This window comes from Desmodus rotundus, chromosome 4 (assembly GCF_022682495.2).
Source record: "Desmodus rotundus isolate HL8 chromosome 4, HLdesRot8A.1, whole genome shotgun sequence".
Lineage (NCBI taxonomy): Eukaryota > Metazoa > Chordata > Mammalia > Chiroptera > Phyllostomidae > Desmodus > Desmodus rotundus.
This window is the reverse complement of record NC_071390.1, coordinates 31,423,312-31,442,590: the sequence shown is the minus strand read 5'-3', so window position 1 is coordinate 31,442,590 and position 19,279 is coordinate 31,423,312. Positions and strand designations below refer to the sequence as shown.

The 19,279-nt window shown below is 38.8% G+C and overlaps 1 protein-coding gene and 1 pseudogene across 4 annotated transcripts in view; both read right to left on the bottom strand.

The window, feature by feature from the left end:
- RNLS (renalase, FAD dependent amine oxidase) overlaps nt 1–19,279 on the bottom strand; it is a 243,857-nt gene that overhangs the window by 21,548 nt on the left and 203,030 nt on the right. For all 4 annotated transcript variants that reach the window (XM_024563414.4, XM_053923186.2, XM_053923188.1 and 1 more), the window contains exon 6: nt 5,797–5,972. In XM_024563414.4, coding sequence (XP_024419182.1) covers nt 5,797–5,972 — 176 coding nt within the window. The remainder of the gene's footprint in view (nt 1–5,796; nt 5,973–19,279) is intronic.
- On the bottom strand, nt 16,491–16,658 carry LOC112307426 (U2 spliceosomal RNA; annotated as a pseudogene).

Sequence of the window (19,279 nt, the reverse complement as noted above, 5' to 3'; positions counted from 1 at the left end):
CTTTCAGCACAACAAGTAGATTTAACTTTTGTGTAATAGGGTTAGAATAGGGCCTCTTTCTCTTATGGTGTCCATGTCCACATAACAGCCATCATCCAGTTTTCAGTAGTAATTTTGGGTACAGATGAATATATGTAACATTTGTTCAGGAAAGATAACACAGACTCCTTTCAAAGTTTTCTATAAAGTAGTGCTGTTCGAAATAATTAGTTTTTCTGAACAAGTGTGATACTGACTACATAGCAGGGTAAGTCCCACGAGTACTTGAGTAAAATGATTTAATTAAATGTATATGTGTTAAAACATTTTATAGCTCATATACTATGAGATTTTGTGAAAAGGGGAAATATGTACCCATAAAACTTCAGTTAGTCTGACTGTATATCCCTAATTCAATGACCAGAATTTCTCAGCTGATGATCTCACACATATGCAGCTACCTCATAATAAGGTGAAGTAACTAGTTAATTATGTGCCAGTTACAAAGAAGTGGGAGATTACTCCATGGATTGCTTAGGGCTGACACCTGTTATGTTTCCTGCTGTTGATGGATTGGGTCATGCCATAGTCCACTGATCCCAAAGGGCCTGTTTTGGCTCTTTACAGTTTACTGTGATCATATAGCACATAGGCAACAGGGCTCATGGCCATAATTTCACGCCAGGAAATGTTGAGTCATGGCATAAATGGGCTGAATTTACCAAACACTGGAAAATGTGCAAGTTAGTTTAGGAATAAATGGCAAGAAGCTGAAAAATCTATTAGCTTAGAAAAACCCAAGTGAGAAGAGTTGCTTGTGTCCACAAGAGATCTACCGTTTTTATCTCCCACTGTTGTTACATTATTCAACGTTCCCTATGGTGTGATGAAGTGTCATAGCTTCTGGCATTGAGGCAGTCCTTCTGAAACATCCCTGTTAGGAACACTCTCTCATTCATTTTAACTACTAACCTGTTGGGTAAGGTTCAGTTGTTACCATTTACAGATTGGACCCTTGAGGCTTAGAGTTGCCATTCAGTTTGCTCAAAGGCATACGCAGAGCCAAGGTTTGAACCAAAGTCTGTCTGACTCCAAAGTTCAAGATCATAGCACATTATTAAAAATCCAGGAATTATGAATACAAACATAGGAGAAAAGACATAGGGCTAGTGGCAGAATGACCAAAAAAAAAAAAAGCATATTGAGGAAATAAACTACTGAACAACATAACTACTATTTTAACTCAAACACAATTATTGGCTTTCAAAGTAATTATCCCAGAAGACCACATGTTTAAATCCATAACGATGCGCTGGCCAATGTCTTTTAGGGGCGCCAGCTTTGAACTGCTTTTAGATTCAGCCTAACAGCCACATTAAAACAGATAAATACAAACAGCTATATTTCTTTAGTTACTGCTATAAAACATTTAAAAAATTATCAAGGTTGAGCATCCATTTTATTAAAAAGATTAAAGTCCAAATGACTTTGTTTCCAAAACATTAAATTCAAGGTCAACCTTCAATGATTTGATCCAACTGATAATATGCTGAAGAATACATGTCAGTCTCTGAAAGAGATGCTCCATCTTGTTGAAATAAAAGTGCAGCTTATCAAGGAGACTAACTACTTTGAAAGCGACAATCCTTTGTAGTTATAATTTTGGTATATTCTTATAATCAGTCACTACTTTCCAGTTCCTATCTACCTACAAGAAGAAAATGAGGAAGATACAATAGAAGACGCATGAGAAAGAGAAAGAAAAAATGAAATTACCAATCACCACTGGACCTTCCAATCCTGAAATTAGACATAATTACCCACCAGAAATTTATCTCATGAGGGAATAATATATTTCAATAAGTATATGGGTGGTCTCAGGCTTTTCTCTCTACACTGCCTCCTCTCCCACCAAACACAAATCGCTAAGGAAAATTCTGGCTTTACACTGGTGCATATTTCCTTCTTTCTCTTTTATTCTTTCTAATTCCTGGGGAGTTCTATGCCAACGGAGGTATTGAGGTGAGGAAGACCCGAGGAAGTCAAAGTGGGGAGTTTGCACTGAAAAGGGCAAAGACATTCATCTAAGAAGAAAAAAAAAAGGATAGAGTCAAAAGTGGAGCATGTGGCCCTGGTTTGTGTGGCTCAGTTGGTTGGAGCATCATTCAGTACATCAGACGATGGGGGTTCAATTCCTGGTTAGGGCATATACCTAGGTTGTGAGTCTGATCCCCATTGGGATATGTATGAAAGGCAACCAATAGATGTTTCCCTCTCACATTGATTCAATTCAATGTATCAGAACCTAGGCCTCAAGTTATATTAATCGGACAAACATTTAAATTATGGAAAGCAACCGGGGGCTAAAGGGAGGAAAATCTGGCATTGCTTTGCTAAGTTTGTTTGCACCACCTATTTATGAACCCCAAATGGGAGGCACAGGGCACCTCCCAAGTCTTTCAACATGCCTTCTTTCTTCATCTGTCTCTTTCCTCCCTTAAGGGCAACTCCCACAAGAATGCATTGTTATCTTACTCAGGACCAAAAAATTTGAGTGTCTTAGGAGTTGCCTCCAGCAAATACTAGCCTCTGGGGTTCTATGAGCAGAGCACTAGCCTTGTCGTAGGAATTTGTTGACTACATGAGTAACCAAATGAATAAAGGAAATATCTTTCACCCCACCCCCTGCTGCCAATGTGGTATGTAACTTTAGAGGTGGCACTGGGCTGGGAAGAACTATATAGGGATACAAGACACTGACCCCCACCTTCCCACCCCCTGCCACAATATTCCCTTATCTTTCTTTTTTTCAGACAGCAGTCACTTCCTTTGAGCGCCTTGAGCCTTAAAGGACTGATGCTGTCCCCGGAGGTTTTATGATGGGAGTGGAAGATACTGCCTCATAAAGGATAATGGGGAGATTATCCTGGATTACCCAGGTGAGCCCAATGTAATCGTACGTCCTTAAAGAACAAGTGAGGCAGAAGGATAGGTCAGAATGAGGTAACATGAGAAGCACTTGACCCACTGTTGCTGGCTCCGAAGATGGAGGAAGGGGTCTCAAGCTGAGGAATGTGAAATTTCTGGAAAATATAAAGGCAAGACCATGAATTCTCTCCTAGAACCTACACAGGAAGAAACATAGCCCTCCTGACACCTTGGTTCCAATGAGACCCATCTTGAACTCCTGAACTCCAGGACTATAAGATAATAAATTTATGTTGTTTTAAGCCATCAAACTTGTGTTAATAGGAAACAGCATCAGTGAAGAGGAAACAGAGGGTTGGTGAAATGGAGTAAAGGACTCCAGAGGCAGATAGACTGGTTTTCTCATTACTAGCCAATGGGCCTTGGAGAATTTATTTCATGTCTAAGAGGCTTTGTTTTCCTCATCGCTGGACTTGGTTAAAACTAGCAACCCTTAAGGTTACTTTTGATTTTCAGTGAGATCACATCGTGGCATTGCCCAGCTCCAGGGGGGCCACACTGTGGGTGCCCATCACTGCTCTCTCCTGTTCTCTCCTTCTTCCAACCCTCCAGTCACTGGGTGCCAGGATGCAGTGTAGGGATCACAAAAAGAAAAAGGAAAAAAAGAAAGTGGATGTGGATAAAAAGTTAAGTTTGAGGGTCTAGAAGTGGGAATCTATACCACTGCTGCTTGGAGCATGGACAGCAGTTCTGCGGTCTGCCCAGGATTTCATAAAATGAGGGCTTGAAGGTCAAAGAGAAAAAAGGAAGGGGTAGAGTGCGAAAAGCAGGAGAAGATTTGGGTGGAACAAGACTGGGAGGAGAAAAAGGAAGAAAACATAGGGTGGAACCCAGGCTGGAAAAAAATATGTGTGGAATCTCCCTTGCAAGGGGACTGCACCGCTCATCAGAAATATAAGAAAAACGTCAAAATCAGTTCTTTGTTCCTCTTTCTTTTTTCGGGTCCTTGTTTCTACCCCATTCTTCCCTTCAGGTTAAGCACCATAGTAGAACTCATGCACACACAAACACTGTGCACTACAAAGGTACATCATGCGTCCTGGATGGCAAGGGAAGAGGGGTGCCTATATTTATGTCACATTCAAAGGTTAAGGTGGACATTTTAAAAACACTGAAGAAATGTTCTCTTGGGAGTAATAACTCAGAACTAGTTAAATGTTGTTGTGTCTCTGAACCTATTTGCTTCTTTTTCTAAGCTGATGTGAGAGATTACCTATACCTATCTAGCTAGCTAGCTCGCTAGCTATCATCTATCTGGCTGTCATCTCACAACACAGGTAAGATCTCTGCTACCAGCCACAGTGCCATGTTCTGTAGAATGGTGCTCCAGTACTATGAGAAGTGCATGAGTGGCGGAAAATGCAAACTTCTAAGGTTGAATGACAACTATTACCTCTTAGGCTTTGTAGCCAATATAGAGTTCATGACTAGAGAGCTGTAAATGTACTGGAATAATTTCAAGACAGAACACCCAAATTGTCATAAAAATCATTGCTAGGGTTTGGATGTTCTCTGTTCAAAAAATTTTTTTACTACATTTTGTGATTTTGCACAACTTTGAATAGGTTATTTTGTAGTAAGTTCACATCTATTCCTATAACACATTGAATTTTAAGAAATAAGTAGATTTTAAGTCATATTTTTGATTTATTAAATTATGTTAAGGAAGTTGCAGAAGAAGCTCACAAACCATTCTTTCTTTAAAGGAATATTTATAAATTGCAAAGTGACTTGCTGTGTAATAGATCTGGCTTCAAATTCTATCAGAAGATTATTTCCCTGACTTTTTCAAGTCAACCTAAAACTGAGTTAAATATCACTTAAAGACATTAGTTGTTGAGATTTTTCTATGCTTTTAAAAGGAAAAAGTCATCTTCCGAATTCACCATGGCATGTTTAAGTAAGTATTTTCCCTAACGTTTTACCGTATAATTTACCTTGAGAGGATATGAGTAAACACATAGACCTGCAGTGATTTTAGGAAGTAATTTACAATTTCCCATTTCCTCTGATTTTGGAAATCCCTTTAAAACACACAGAATGTGCTGCAATTTCTCACAACACCACTTTTTCTAAGGCTTTGCAGCTTAGATACCCAATAGCGCGGGTAAGTCAGTTTGCCCAGGGGCTCGGGAATCTTAGGGAAAACTAGAAACTCTGTGTCCTTTCCCCTGCTGCCCTTTGCCCCACTGTCCCCAAATAACTTCACAACCGAGTTTACAGATCAAAAGGCTTTTTCTAGGAATACTCACAAACTTCCACCGAAATAGGCAGAGACCTTCAGAAAAGTCAACATTTACTTAGTGTTAAAGAGCTTTAAGTTTGAACCAGTAGCGAGATCAGCAGGTTTATCTAACCCTGAAAAACAGCTGAACTAGCTGATCTATGCAGGTATTCATCCTTTTCCCCGCAAAGAGCTCTACTGGCAGCAGTCAAAACCAAAGTGGGAACTAATAAAAATGAAAACTGTGGTAGCAAAATACACTTATGAGGTTAATTTGACGTATTGCAAAAATTTGGGAGGTTACAGTGGTTTCTACATAACCACAGTACTGAGTTAGAAAAACCCCAGGGAAACAGCTGCATTTTGATATATAACTTGCTTTGCTTGCATGGGAAACCCTGGATTTTCAGGGTGTATGTTTTGAGATGCTAAACTTTAAACATTAGGTTGGGGAAAATTGTATGCATCTCTTATTGGGAAATAACAGGATAATAAAACCTGCAGAAGTTTACACTTACACATTAGGCAAAGGAGGAGAAAAAGTAAAGTCAGTTCTGCTGACCTGTTAAGAAAACTGTGCTCGTACTACTGGATTCAATGATTACCTGTGAATGTCTCCATTTCTGGCATTTGGTAGCAACTGGCTGAGGCAAGCCTGGCAAAATGTTCTCCAGCTGCTGGAAGATTAACTCCTGCACATCCTCCGTGCTGTGTTCCAAGTGTTCAACTCCAAAGGCAACAGTGGTGTGAATCACAAGGGAAGGCCCCACTGCTGATGACGCTAGCATACGAGGAACATAAAGATACATCTTAAGAGGGTAGCATGGAAGGGTCTCTAGCGTTTCAATCCAGAGTTAAGACTTGACTACAATAAACAGGCAATAAATAGAGGGAAACAGATTCTAATCTTTAGAGCATGAAACTAGGCTATTTCTGAAATTCAGAATCAAGCTTCTCTGAAGAGGAGGAGAAATTCATGATGTATTTTAGAGAATAAATTTCTAGGTCTTGCTAAAGAATGGGAAGGAAGGGCACCTAATACATACTGCCTTGAGTATAATCAAATTTATTTGTATGTTCATCTTCTCTCATCCGCTAAATGATAAACTCTTCTGGGCAGGAACCATTTCTTATATACAGTCCATATTCTCCTTAAATTCTAAGAATAAAGCGCATGTTCAAAAATACTTATTCATTTTCTGTTAAATGGGTGACAAAATATTTTGTTGAAATTGTTAAATGTTAGAATAAAATACCTTTACCATTTTCCAAAAAATCAAGTTTCTCTCTAAAAACAGCCTTGATTTTCTAATAGTCTCCTTTATCTTTTAAGTAGCATTAAAAATAAAAGTCTGCCTCACTCATAACATGGAGTTACTTTCCATTTTTGTTTGCCATTGAATTTTTTTGCTATATGTCACAATTACAAATAATGAATGTCTGCTTTGTATCTTTGACTCTTTAGTAGAATATAGGAAAATCAAATAAAATTCAAAGTTGAAAGCAAAGTGACGGAGGCATTTATAAAAGACAGACTTGGCAGGAATGTTAACAAGAGTTTGCCTGCTATTCTTGTTTGCCTGAATCCTGCAGAGGAGAAAGCTGGGGGAAAACAATAATAGATCCGAAACGCATGAAATAGTGGTATGAAACTGGTGCTCCCCCCTGCTGGGAGAAAAGAACATTAAATCTGGTAAGGCACTGACAGGGGTTGGGAAACCTGATTCTGAAAATTCCTTAATTTGGGATTCTAAAGACAATGATCTATTTGAGGTCGGTGCGTACAATTTCACACAGAAAAAATTGAACAACATATGCCACCTAACCTCTTTGCACTTCAAGGTTTTTTGGATTTTATATAAAATCAGAATGTTAGGTTTTATATAAAATCATAATGCATGTGAAGTGCTCGGCATTTTCTGGCACGGAGTAGGTGCTTCATAAATATAAGCTATGGGAATAGAAACAATAAATCTGATGTATAAGGGGAAAAGTTCCCATGGCGTTGCCCAAATGATAGGTGTGAGTTATTTTTTGTAAAAGTACTTCATTTTTCCATTGCTTTCTGCTCTGAGAAGCCTCGATTACGAATTTTACACAAAGTCACAGGGAAGAGCATCCCAAAATGCTGTAAGCATTTTAAAATAAAGAGAGTGCTTTCCAACATTTTTATATTTGTGAGGTGGGAGATCGGACTTCAGAGTATGTTCAGTGAATGCAATGGTGGGGGAATCGTCCACTGTTTTCACAGCACCTGGAATGACTTGGAAGTGGAAATCAAGGGGCCATCTCTTTGCATGTTCAAGGTTTAACCTGCCAGTGTAGACTGTATAGGGAACCACACAGAGGGAAGGACCAAGGAGTGCAAAATCTCAAATTCTTTCACCGAATCCCACCACCGTGAAACCTGTTGCATATTGCTGCAGGGAGTTATTGGTGCTATCAGTTAATAAATTCAGGGGGGCTTGTTCATAGCAAGGGGGTGTCAATGCCACCACTCTTTCACGAGGTGCCAAGTCTTCCCAGAGACAGTGAAAGCTACTGGGTCAGCATTCTGCAGCAGGAGAGCCGAGTTGGGGTTCTGAGTTGACTTATCTACAGCAGGCTTCAGAAAACAATGAATGCTATCTGCGTGCTGAGAGTCCAGAGGTTGCGCTGACCCAGCCATTTATTTCAGGGGGAACTCATCAAATTACTAAGGGCAGTGATGGTGCACGGCCAGGTTTCTCTCATTTACATTAGCTATCCACTCCAAACAGAGCAATAAAAAAGAAAATTTAAGACCCCAAATGAGACAGTTCTTGTATAACAATGAGAGAACAACCTGGCTACTTGGTTTTTTTTGAATCAGACATTTTTTGGAGAATTTAGATTAAAAATTGAACAGCCTCAATCTAAAAGAGTACGTTTTAAGATAAAGCTCCCTCACCTCCCAAATGAAGGAGTATTTTTAGAAGCAAAAGTTCAAAAATACAAACAGCCACCTAGAGTTTAAATGTGACCACGATTTGGAAACTGAAGCATTATAAAAAGCCGCAAATATGTTATTAGGATTCAGAGCGTAAATTCAGTATAATCATTATTCCTCGGTCACCGAGAAGGTAATGATGTTATCTTTTTATTTATTTTTTTACTCAGTTTAACAAGCAATGCACTTTGCTTTTGGCATTTCAAAAGTAAAGTTCATAGGAAGTTGACAACTATTTCTGTATGTTGGGAAGTGAAGGGCTATAGTCAGTAGATATTTGAACCTTTGCATCCTTAATAGCTCCGTGGTCTTAGACAGTTTAATCTCCCAGGCTTCACTTTCTTCCATGAATTACAAGGGAGTATTACAACTTACTTTATAAGGCTGTCACAAGGATTAAATGTCAGGACACATACAAGCCCTTTTTCAAATATAAAGTGCTACACAAATGTGAGCCATTAGTAGATGATATTCTTTTTATCTTTTTGACATCTATGCTGTAGTTAGAGCAGGTTTAGAAAGGGTTAACAGAGTTGAGTCCACTCAAAGTATTCAGATTGGTTATGTAACGGGACCACTGGGGTCCGTTGCCTGCTGCCAATAAGAACCATGACCCCCAAAGCTAGAGTCTTAAGAAAAGGAAAGGAACTATTTACTCAAAAGTTATACAGGTTTAGAATAACGGCGGAATTCTACTGTTACATCTCACTCCCTTTAGAAACAAAAAAACACCCATAAACACACAGTCCTGCCTGCACCACCCCCTTGCCAAACCAGGCCAGTCAGAGGTACTGTCTCTCAGGAAAAGAAGTAGAAGCCTGTAGCTTAGCTGGGCAGATTCCTGTCTGTATTCTGGCTTCTTCCAGACATCCGTGCTCAGCTAGCTAGGCTCCTGTTCTTAATCTAAAACCACATCCTCACGGTGGGCTGGTGGAGGGTCCTTCAGCATAATTTCAAACCACGTGGCCAAGACCCTCTTCTCTGCTCCCAAACCTCATAGTTGAGAGACAGAGAGCCTCTCATGGCTCTCCTACTCTCCTTCCCACATGGTCCAGACCTCTAGCAAGGCTGAGAGAGAGTGAGAGAGAGTGAGAGAGAGAGTGAGAGAGAGTGAGAGAGAGTGAGAGAGAGTGAGTGAGAGAGAGAGAGAGAGAGAGAGAGAGAGAGAGAGAGAGAGCGAGCACAGCTGCCCTCACACCTGGGTTTAAATCCTGCCAGGGATAGTCTTCCATAACCCCGCCCTGCCATCTCCTTGGCTCTGAGCAGGCACAGCTATTTAGCATTACTAAAACACTGGCCAAGTTCTTTAGATATGCAAAGTAACTCTCAATGGCCCTGCTCTGTTCCCCCATCCTCCAAGCAATAGCTCTGGGGTTTTTCTCTGTTTTGCGGGGGACCTCGAGCTCAGCACCCTGTTACAATTATTCTATCAACACCCCCGGGAGAGTGTTGAACTATTCCTGGGGATTGGCACAGAAGCTTTTGTGTTTGTTTTTTATTGTGGTAAAATACACATACCATAAAATTTTCCATTTTAACCTATTTTAAGTGTGCGGTTCTCTGGCGTTAAGTATACTCACATTGTCCTGAAACCATCACCACCATCCATATCCAGAACTTTGTCTTCTCAAACTGATACTCTACACCCATTACACACTAACCTCTCACACTCCCCTTCCGCCAGCCTCTGCCAACCACCATTCTACCTCCGTCTCGATGAATTTGACTATTCTAGATACTCATGTAAGTTGAATCAAAGAGTATTTGTCAAACAATTTTGTGACTGGCTTATTTCACTTAGCATGATGTTTTCAAGGTTCATCTATTTTGTAGTATATGACAATTTCTTTTATTTTAAGGCCACATGATATTCCATTGTATGTATAGTATCATCTTGTTTATGCATTCATCCATTGAAGCAACTTGGGTTGCTTTGACCTTCTGGCTATTGTGAATAATGCTACTGTAAACAGGGGTGTACAAATATCTATCTGAGTCCCTGTTTTCATTTCTTTTAGGTAAGTAGGCAGAACTGGAATTGCTGAATCACATGGTCATTCTATGCTTAAATATTTGAGGAATAACCTTATTCTTTCCCACGGTGGTTGCATCACTTTTTTATTCCAATCAGCAAAGCGCAAAGGGTCTAATTTCTCCGCCTCCTTGCCCACACTTGTTACTTTAGTTTATTTTTTAGAATCGCTATCCTAATGGGTATGAAATGGGGACAGAGTTTTAGTTTACAATTTTGGACGGGGGTCCAGACACTGAAAGTTGATGCTAGCAATAGCAGCAGCCCCAGCTGTAACAGCAGCATTATCATCTCTGTTAAAACAACACTGAGATACAGAAGACTCTCACTTGAAATGCAATACAGAGCTATAGACATTACCTATTATCCGAACAGAAACTGAAGTTTGTTTTGAAATAAGTACACTAGGTGCCTCAGATCCATGATCATATTAATCATAATTATAAACATTAACAGGTTAAACTTGCTTTTGTGGGTTATGTGCCTTTGAGTCAGCTCCAATTCCTGGTGTGGGGTCCACCACGTCCCGCCCTGGACAGCTCGGCTCAGCTCGTGTAGACTCGGGCCGGTGGCTTCTTTCACAGACTCAATCCATCTGACATTTGCCTTCCTCTTTTCCTGCTGCCTTCTGTCTTTCCATCTCTACTGTCTTTTCCAAAGAACCCTGCCTTCTCATGATGTGCCTGAGGTAGGACAGCTTCAGTTTTGTCGTTTTTGCTCCCAGCGATGTTTCAGGTTTAATTTGCTCCCGGACCCACATGTTCCTCTTTCTGGTGGTTCGCGGTATCTGTGGAGCTCGTCTACAGCACGATGTTTCAAATGGATCAGTTGTCTTCCTATCTGCCTTCTTTACTGTCCAGATGTTTCAAATGGATCAGTTGTCTTCCTATCTGCCTTCTTTACTGTCCAGCTTTTTTAATCTGTTCATAGTCATTGGGAACACGAGGATGCGGAAGATCTTACCCTTGGTTTCTAACGATGCATCTTTGCTCTTGGTAATCTTTCCTAATTCTTATGTTACTGCCCTTTTGAGTCTCAGCTTTCTCTTGCTTCCTTGGCTTAACCTCCATTTGATTTAATGATTAAACTTGCTTAGTTAAAGACAAATATTGCCATATTGGGTCCAGAAAATAACATCTAAGTATATGCTGCTTCTAATAAAATACATTTTTAAAACAAATCCTGACTCAGTTACACGAAGTCAGAGAATGTGATCTGTATGAAACTTTAAGATTTGTCAAATGGTTTCATATATAATCAGATTTCAAGTGTTACGGATGTGCATGAATATAATGTTCTAGACGTGGAATTAACATTTAAAGTCCACTGGAGTAATTTTATTAATTGTGTGGTTCTAAATCAACTAAATTCCCAAGAATTTTTTGTGTGCTTGGTCAATTACTGAAATTTTTTGCTTTATATTGAAACTTATTAGTTTCCTGTTATTTCCTGATACCCTTTAAGAATATGTTATGAATATCTTTCATTTAGAAGTGCTTTTAACCTTAAAGTTTATTTGTGCTTTCTATTTGTTTCACTTTTTCAAAAATTTTTAAAAATTTTTTGCCTTCTTTTTTGATTAAACAATTTTTACCCCTTATTCCATTCTTTCCCTTTACCAGTTTGGAAGTTATACGGCTCATTTCTATTTTTAGGGATCACCCACAGATTTAACCACCCATATACAGTCAAAATTTACCATCTTCATCCTTCTCCTGCATAATAGAAAAACCTTAAAATATTTTAACTCTGATTTTATTATGCTTTTGTTGTTCAGGATTTTCTTCTTCAGTTTTGTTTTAATACAGGCAGCGTTTGCTTATATTTATCCACAGCATCTTTTGTGGATTTCAGGGTTATTTTCCTTTTCCCAAAGTATCTTCTTTTGAAGTTCTTTAATGAGTTTCTGCTGAAGGAAAAACTCTCTCAGTTTTTGTTTTTTTTAAATGTCTTTATTTAATCCTTGTTTACGAAAGACAGTTATCCTCACTATATAGTAATAGATTGAAAACAGTTTCTCTTAGTACTTTAAAGAAATTATTCTAATGTACGCTAGCTTTTAGTGATGCTGTTAAGAAGTCAACTCTTAATTTGATTGCAGGTTCTATGCAGGTAACTGTTCTTTTATATCTGGATATTTCCATTGTTTTCTCTTTGTCTTTGGGGTTCTACAGCTTTACTTTGATATCTTGAGGTTTGAGTTTCTTTTTGTTTACCTTCTTGGACTTCATTGGATTTTCTGAAGCTGAAGACTCATTTTTGTCAACGATTTTAGAAATTGTTCAGCCATTAGTACTCCCTATTCTCTACTATGTCTTTATGGAGCTCTAATTAGAGAAACAATAGGCATTCTCATTCTATCGTCACATATCTTGTTGTCTTTTTAACACTTTCCATTTCTGTCTCTGTGCTAGACTCTGTGAATTTCTTCTGATTGATCTTTTAGTTCACCACTCTCCCTACGTCTGTGTTTCTTTTGATGTTTAAGTTGTCCTTTGAATTTCAAATTTAAATTATTTTATTTTTTATTTATAAAAGTTTTATTTTCCAAATCTTGCATAATCCATTTTGGTGGCTGCTTTCTCCCTAGTCATACTGTCAGTGCTCTCTTTTATTTCTTTTAACAAAGTCAGTTTCTTATACTGTGTGTTTGGTTGTTCCAAACTCTGCCGTCCTATGAGTTTGACTCTGCTTTCTGCTGTGCGGATGGCTATTGCTCACAGTGTGTGCCGCCTTTCATGCTGTGTGACTTTTTCCCCTGTCCTGGGCACATCTTCTATAGGGAGCTGAAAGTTCCTAGGAACTTTATCTGAGAAATTCTTTGAGGCTTAAGTTTAAAGAGTGTTCCTTTGGAGATTTAACTTTAGGTTCTGTCAGATGCCTCGGGGCAATACTGCCCATGACTACTTTAACTAGATTTTTAGAATATACTGGCAGAATAAACTTTGGCACCAAATCTGCCTGAGGATGAATATGTGCTTTGGCATCTCAGGGGATACATTTTCTTTCTTTTATGTTTTTTCCACTCCACTCCAAAACAGGCAAGCACCCTCATTTTCTTCCTCTGCCAGTTAGGATGTATCACATACAGAGAAGTTCTTTAAAGCCATAAAAGTGTACTTGCCCATGCTAAAAACCTTTATACATTAAAGAAAAAAGGTGATTTTTCTTGGAAAATAAAAGTTATCAAAATTAACTCAATATTAGAAACATCAGTATTAACTAAAATACATAAAAGATACTGAAAAAAAGTCAATGAATTAAAAAAAAAGTGTTTAGGACCTGATTGCTTCACTTGTGCTTTGTTTAAAATTGCGAAGCAAATATAATGTTGATTGCAGATACACACATCACATTTACACACACCAGCACACCAAACTGCAGATTATTCTCCTCTTAAATCATAGGTACATTTTTTCATGTTAACAGGTACAATTGAGAAACACATCATCACAATATGTATTTAAAAAGCATCTATTAATATTTAATATCAATTCATAAAAATATACAATATGAAAAAAGGTAAGTTTCTCAAAGTGAGATACTGTATCTTTCTAAGATGATGGTTTACATCACATTTTACAATTAACTAATATAGATTTTCACAGTAAAATCAGCATAAACCAAGGATGCTTCATAATACTAATGGTGTTCAATATTGCTCTGGTCAGCGCATTAAGATAACAAATATAAATGAAGTGTATAATTACTAAAGAAAAGGAAAACCATAGGAATAAAAACAATAGTTAACCAAAATAAAATCCATCAAATTAGTTAAAATTTTTTGATATTAAATTGATTTTCCTATATGCCAACAATAACTACCAAGAAAAAAAATCTTAATTCTACAATCTACAAGAGGTGTTTTTTTGAATTAGAAAAAGTAATTCTAAAGGAAAAATAAGGCAATGAGAATATTTAAAATTTTTGAAAAATCAGCAAGTCAAGACGTTGCCATGTGTTTAACTGCATTATTAAAACAGCCTGGTACTGGTTGACAATACTAGTCAAAGAAACAGAAAAGATAATTCTGGAAAAATAATCCTAAAATGTATTAAGATTTTAGCATAGGAAGATAAACAAAGCAATGGAAGAAGATCAATTCTTTACATTGCCCTAGAAAATGGGGTATACTGAAAAACATAACTTAGAGTATTCCCCTCCCTCCCTCTTCTGACCAAATTTGTCACCATTTCTGATGTCTTACTTCTGTAACCATATGAGAAATGTACGTTCTTAGGCCACACAACAAGCTCAAAGCCACTGGGACACCCTATTTACATGTAAATACCCCAGAGACCTTTTCCACCCAGTAAGGTCTATTTTTGGCAATATCTATCAAGGTACAAAAGTTAGGTCATCAAGTTGGACAGAAGCTGGGTCTTTCAAAAGACAGAAAAGTCTAAGGCCAGCTCTAGATTTCATCTCTGACAAGGAAGCAGAGGACTAAAGAAACGGAAGGAGTGGCTAACACTGTAGCTGCAGGGCAAGAACGTCTAGGAATAGGCCAAATGCTTCCTTAATTACTTAGTCAATGTAAGGAGAGCAGCCCGTGGGAGGCTAGTGCAGTGTCTGGTACGATGAGAACTCGACTGAGGCGAACATCTTAGTGGGGAAGGGGACACACAAGGAGAACAATTGGAGAACCATTATCTGCCAGATGGAAGGCGCTGACAGTGTGTGCAAGTGAAGTTTAGGGAACAAATCCATGGAACACAGGAACTGGAGAAGGAGCTGAGAGCCACGGTTTGGGGGTGGCAATGCTCAGCTCTCCTTCCCCCCTCTCCCTGGCAGTAGGAGTTGGTGCTGAGTTTCCCTCTCCCTACTCCTGTGGAACTGGCTCAACTATCCTTGCCCTCTAGCAATGAAAGCTCTCATTACAATTTAGCTCTTTCACAGGGCTCCAGGGTGCAGCAGCAAATGCAGTCAGGAGGAAGCCAATCACATCAGTAAACCAACAGCAAAAAAAATTAACTTGTCTTCCATGAAAGAATACACAGTGAAGGAGAAGGAAGAAGAGTGGGGAGGGGAAAGGGAGACTGAGATGGAGAGATATGTGCTTCTGGTGTCTCTCTCTCCCCTTCCTCCTCTCCCTAGCACAGCCAACCCAAACAAGCGCATAGCACTCTGCCATTTGGCGTTCCACATCGTTGGCAGTGTGTCTGCTGTTCTGTGTGTCTGCTGCTGGCCCAGAATCAGGAACTAGGCCTCACTATTCAGAGGGACCACCTGCAGGTTTTATTTGCTTTTCAATAATCTCAAACCTATTTCTTATGTATACATTACAGAGGCCAAAATTCATCTACAAGAGGCCTACTCATGTCATGGGCAACTTCATCCCTTCCAATTTTATCTGCAGCAGTGACTTTTGTAGTAAGGATTTATATTCATTCAATACAATCTCATGGTTTTGACTGAAGAATAAGGTTCTGTAACTGGAAACTTCTGAAATGGCAGCATGGGCCAGGCATAGACAAAAATGGTTTTACTCCTAGTTTTCCCCTTTACTTATTTCATTTTTATCCTATCATCTTTGGGGAGAAATAGTTGTTTTATTTTCTTCCTTATTATTTCTCTGGAGGTAGGGGACTATATTAATTGATATAGCATTTGCTTTAAATAGCTAATGAAAATCGCTGAAGAGGTTTCAATGAAGAGTTTCATTTTGGGAGATATAAGAAAATAGTATCTAAAAAACTAACAGGAGAGGGTAATTGGCCTAGAAAAGATTCAGAAACAGAAATGGAGAAATTGTATTCTTGTCAGGAACTAGATACCGAAATTCCCTGACAAGCCCCTGCTTCCCTTTTTAAAGGTAAATTATCTTAAAAAGGAGGAAATGATAGGGCTAAAGTGGTACTCTTTTAAAAGACAGGAAATATAGCTCAAGTTCAAATGTGTCTTTTTTTTTCTCTGCCTGTTGAAGGTAGTACCTAACTCTTGTCAGAGTTATACCATCTAAGATTGACAAAAAAACCTGGAGTGCTATTTTTCCCTTTAAGAAACAAGATACACTTTATTTAGCATGAATGAATCAGATCCCTTTCTCCATCCTGATTGCACAGCCAGTTTTGGAGGGGCATCAGTTGAGTTTTGGATGTTGAGTCAGAAATTCTGTCTGCCCACTCCCTGACTGCATAACTTTAGGCCAGTCATAACATCTCTGTGATTCCTTGGGCCCGTGTTCCCACAGGAGGACCCATGTCATATTAACAGCTATTAGGCAAAACAACAGTAATGAAATTCTTTGGGCAAATATATTTTTGAAATGTTTGTTTTAAACAAAATTATAGAGGACTTCTCAGAGTCCCTAGTATAATTATACACAGTGTGATTCTTTAGAGGGACGATGGTAGGAAATTCTTTTTGGTGTTTTAAAACTGCTTTTACTTAAATTACAAAAATCTTTTTTAAACTGATAAGAACAGACACTACACTTGATCTTAGCCAAAAGGCTGAGAAGCGATACAAAATTATTTTTTAAGAAGGGTTACTGCAACACTGCGAAAGGGTAAAAATGAAAAATAGAAGTATTGCAAAATTAGTTCAGATATAGCTCAATGGTGCTCCAAAATTCCACCCACCCCGATAGCATATAAAAGCTCTCGTTTCTCCACACTCTTACCAACGCTGGGTAATTTTTGCTAATCTGCTAGGTTAAAATGTACCTTATTTTAAATTTTCAGTTAGTTACATGTGAGTGGGATATTTTCACATGCAACCCAATTTGTACATTCCTTTCCAGGGGCCGCCTTTTTGTTGTCCTTGTGGTGACCATAGTGCCAGCCTCAGGATTACTGTACAGATTAAATCCTTGTAAAGTACGAAGTTTAGCGTTTGGCACATACTAAGCACTCATCAAGTGCAATTTGGCAAACCTACCTATCAAGGCTGACTCACTTCATTTCAGAGGATTAGAGGTACTGAGGTTTTATTGTGCCGTCACTCTTACCTTCCACTTCATTGACGGGAAATCTAAATCTCAGAAAACGATGCATCATGGGAGAAAAGTGCATCCCGGAATCATAATATTTGTCACATTGTATTTTTTTTTTTTAAGGACAGTTGTCTCCATTTTCTTCCCTCCACTCCCCCTGCCCCACCCATCCCTGCCTCCCACCCTCAATCGTAGCCCCTTTGGCTTTGTCTATGTGTCCTTTATACACATTCCTTGACATTTTAATTGTCTATTTATTTGTCTGTCTTCCCTCTACATGGAAGGCTACTTCAACTTACTTGTTTTACATTGCTAACACCTACTTCAGAAACTGGCATGTGGTAAGCACTCGGTATTTGTTGAAAACACGGGTGAATAGATGAATGAATGAAGTAACAGCTATTCACCTTCTACTACGGCAGATGGGGACTTAGGTCTTCCACGTCACCCTTCTCCTCACCCCAACTCATCACTCCAACCAACATCTCTACAACTTTTGGTAAAATTATTAGAGTCTACATTATAATAATGTATAGCAATGCTTCTGAGCAACCAAATAGTTCTTTGTAACCATACATCCTGTTTTGTTCAACCCTTCATTTTTCCTAGAGTTGATAATTAGCTCATCTTTTCAATTGTTTGATTCTCAATGTACCTCTAACACTCTAACATATTTTTTCTAAAATGCTCGAACATCTCTGTTACCTATCGACCGATACCTTTTTACACACACTCGAAGACATTGGTTCCGTTCCCCTCCACCCCTGAGACCTTTCTCTCAGAGGACTCCATGTTGTCTGTGTGCACCTAGCGCGTGGATAGGCCGAGTAAGCTTTCCTCCATCCACTGAATAAACGGGATGGGCCCGGCTCTCCTGGGCAAAACAACAGCACATTTAGAATCTGACAGCCCTGAATGCTCACAAGTAAACAATTATAGCTGTGGTTCTATATGTGACCCTAGGGAAACTTTTCCATCACTGAGTTGGAAATACTAGCTTTAAAAAACACTAACATGCCTAATAGTTTCTTCTACTTTTCTGGTCTTTGACTTGTTTATTCTAGGCCTGTGGGCACTAACATATCTGTGGATGTATGCATTTGCCATTTTAAATAAAGGACAGGAAGGGAAGTTTTAAAGCTGACACACATGTGTATTTGCAATCCTTGTTATCCCAGGCTATATATGTTTGGATTTCTTATGTTTAACAAGACATACAGACATCCTCTAAACAATTCTGTATAAGCTAACCATTCTCACGGACATTTCGTTAACTATAAACAAGTGTGTAAAACCCCACACGATGAATTGAAAATAAAATGAGAATCCCCTTAAACTTCGTACTTCCAATTTCAGAAGATGTTTCCCCATAGCACCAGTGTAAGTAAATGTATACAAATTCAGGAAATAATCTTCTAGTAAACAATGGAAAATTGTTCACAGAAGAGTATGCTCTGCCTTCTCCAGCCAACTGAGAAAGTAAATGATAACATTTACCAGTAATCCAAGATACTTAAATAATAAACAACATATTACCTTTTTCCTCAATACCTGTGAATGCTGGATACTAGATGCTTTGAGATGGGCTCAAGAGAGTGAGAACAGGGGCTGCGCTGGACTCGGGGGAGAATTTTCTACTGATTGGAGGAGCTAGGAGTAGATATAAGAATTAAGGTGCTGAGTCAAATCTTCAAAGTGGACAAGAGTTCATAATAGATAAGGTGATCAGTGGAAAGGGCTGACATTAGGGATAAGAAATAACCAGTAGGGTTGGGCCTGGGGGATGGGCAAGAAGTTCTCCCAGTACTGGGAGAAAAAATACACATTGCCTACACAAATTCATTTTACTGTTTTTTATTTTCGTACTGGATTGGCTTTGAGTCATGAAGAGGATCAGACTGGTTCACAAATGGTAATCTTCTGCCTGGTAATCCACTTAATAGATTCAAGAAACTTAGTAACCCTTGAAGAAAATGTATGGGATTGTACAGTTAAATATTGACCTCCAGGCTCGTTATGAGGATCACAGGAGTGAGTCTATGGTCATCACCTGTTCAGCATCCACTGGCTCTTTTGTGGAAACAGCACCCAAATTTTGTTTTAGGGGGTCACCCCTCCCTTACTTTCAGCCTTTGATACAAGTAGCTTAGC